Source organism: Apaloderma vittatum, unplaced genomic scaffold (assembly GCF_000703405.1).
Source record: "Apaloderma vittatum isolate BGI_N311 unplaced genomic scaffold, ASM70340v1 scaffold32203, whole genome shotgun sequence".
NCBI lineage: Eukaryota > Metazoa > Chordata > Aves > Trogoniformes > Trogonidae > Apaloderma > Apaloderma vittatum.
In genome coordinates, this window is record NW_009710366.1 from 3,665 (window position 1) to 4,984 (window position 1,320).

Sequence of the window (1,320 nt, forward strand, 5' to 3'; positions counted from 1 at the left end):
CTGCGCCAGGGGAAATCCTTCCCTCGTAGCTGCCTCTTCAGCACTGCTCGATTCAGTGACTTGTTCTGCTTCCGGCTGTGCAATTGTCTCTTCTAACCCTCTCTTACTCTTTCAGTTCAAATTTGTGGGCCTGCAGAACTTCCCCTGCTCCTCGGACAGCCTGTGTAAGGTGCTGGCTATGGACTTCCCCTTCGAGGTGAGAACATGCAGGCAGGGGCCTGGACCTCAGCCTTAGAGACAGTCCTGCTGCACATCTGCCAGTGCTTGGAGAGAGGTGCATGCCCTTCCCTTGGCAACTGTACTCTCCTGAGGCCTGCAGGAAGCTTGCTGAGCTGCGCTGGTGTTTCCCTGCGTGGGGGATGGATGCCATCTGTGCACGTGCCTGATCTGTTACCCTGTCACCAGGTACAGGCTGCATCCAGCTGAAGTAATTAGCAGGAGTTAAACTGTTGGGGCTGCTTTCATCGCTGTTGGCTGTTGTCTGAAAGAGCCCTTGGGGAAGAGAGGGTTGGTGTGGACACCCAGACTGCCTGCAGAAGCTGGGTAGCTCATTCCTGTGGCAGCATGTTGGACAGAGGACCTTTCTAGAGCCAAAGGTGGTGCAGCCCACTGCCCTGGATGGGCTTGCCTGGGTACATGCTTGAGGATTTGTCTTGTGTGGTTGGTGTTTCTCGAGGTCTGTGGGGTGGGCAGCACCCCTCTGTCACAGGCTCTGTGTTTCCTTAGCCTAGCTACTTCCACCCATGCGCAAGGACAGCCAGCTATTTAGCTTCTTGTGGGGAGGGAAGCGAAAGGCAGTGGTAAGCTGCTGAGGGGCTCACATGTTAGTGAGGAGTACCTGAGACATCCTGGAGCTGGGTGCAGGTGAGCCTGGGAGGTGTTCAGATGAGCCTGTCCTCCTGCTATACTGCTATTGGATCTTGTGCAGGGGAATAGCGCGAGCTCTCCTTTCTGCCTTGTTACAGAACTGGCAGCTTCCTGCCGCTGGCTCCTGCTGCCTTCGCCTCTCTCCGAGGTGGCCGTTCACCCGGGAAGAGCAGCTGAACAGAATCAGCTTTAGCGTTGGGCGCTGTTGTGCTGTTTGGCCTCCGCTCACCCGTGGGAGAAGGGCAGAGCAGACAAATGCATGTGCCACTCGGTGTGGCTGTGAGCAGCCAGTCAGAGGTCCCTGGTGAGAACAGCTCCGGCTGCTTTTGACTGCCCTGGCTGACTTGGCGCGGGAGCGGAAGAGGATGGAGGAGGCGATGGCATTCCGGCACAGTGTCAGTGATAAACATCTGGGAGCCAGAAGTTCCTCCAGTGGCTGGGGCGGCGTCTGCG

General features: G+C 57.2%; 1 protein-coding gene across 1 annotated transcript in view; it reads left to right on the plus strand.

Moving 5' to 3' along the window:
- The window catches only part of SNUPN (snurportin 1), a gene marked incomplete at its 5' end in the record, with an annotated part of 7,772 nt that overhangs the window by 3,122 nt on the left and 3,330 nt on the right, over positions 1 to 1,320 (plus strand). Inside the window, 1 exon segment of the mRNA XM_009867285.1 lies at positions 116 to 196. Coding sequence (XP_009865587.1) covers positions 116 to 196 — 81 coding nt within the window.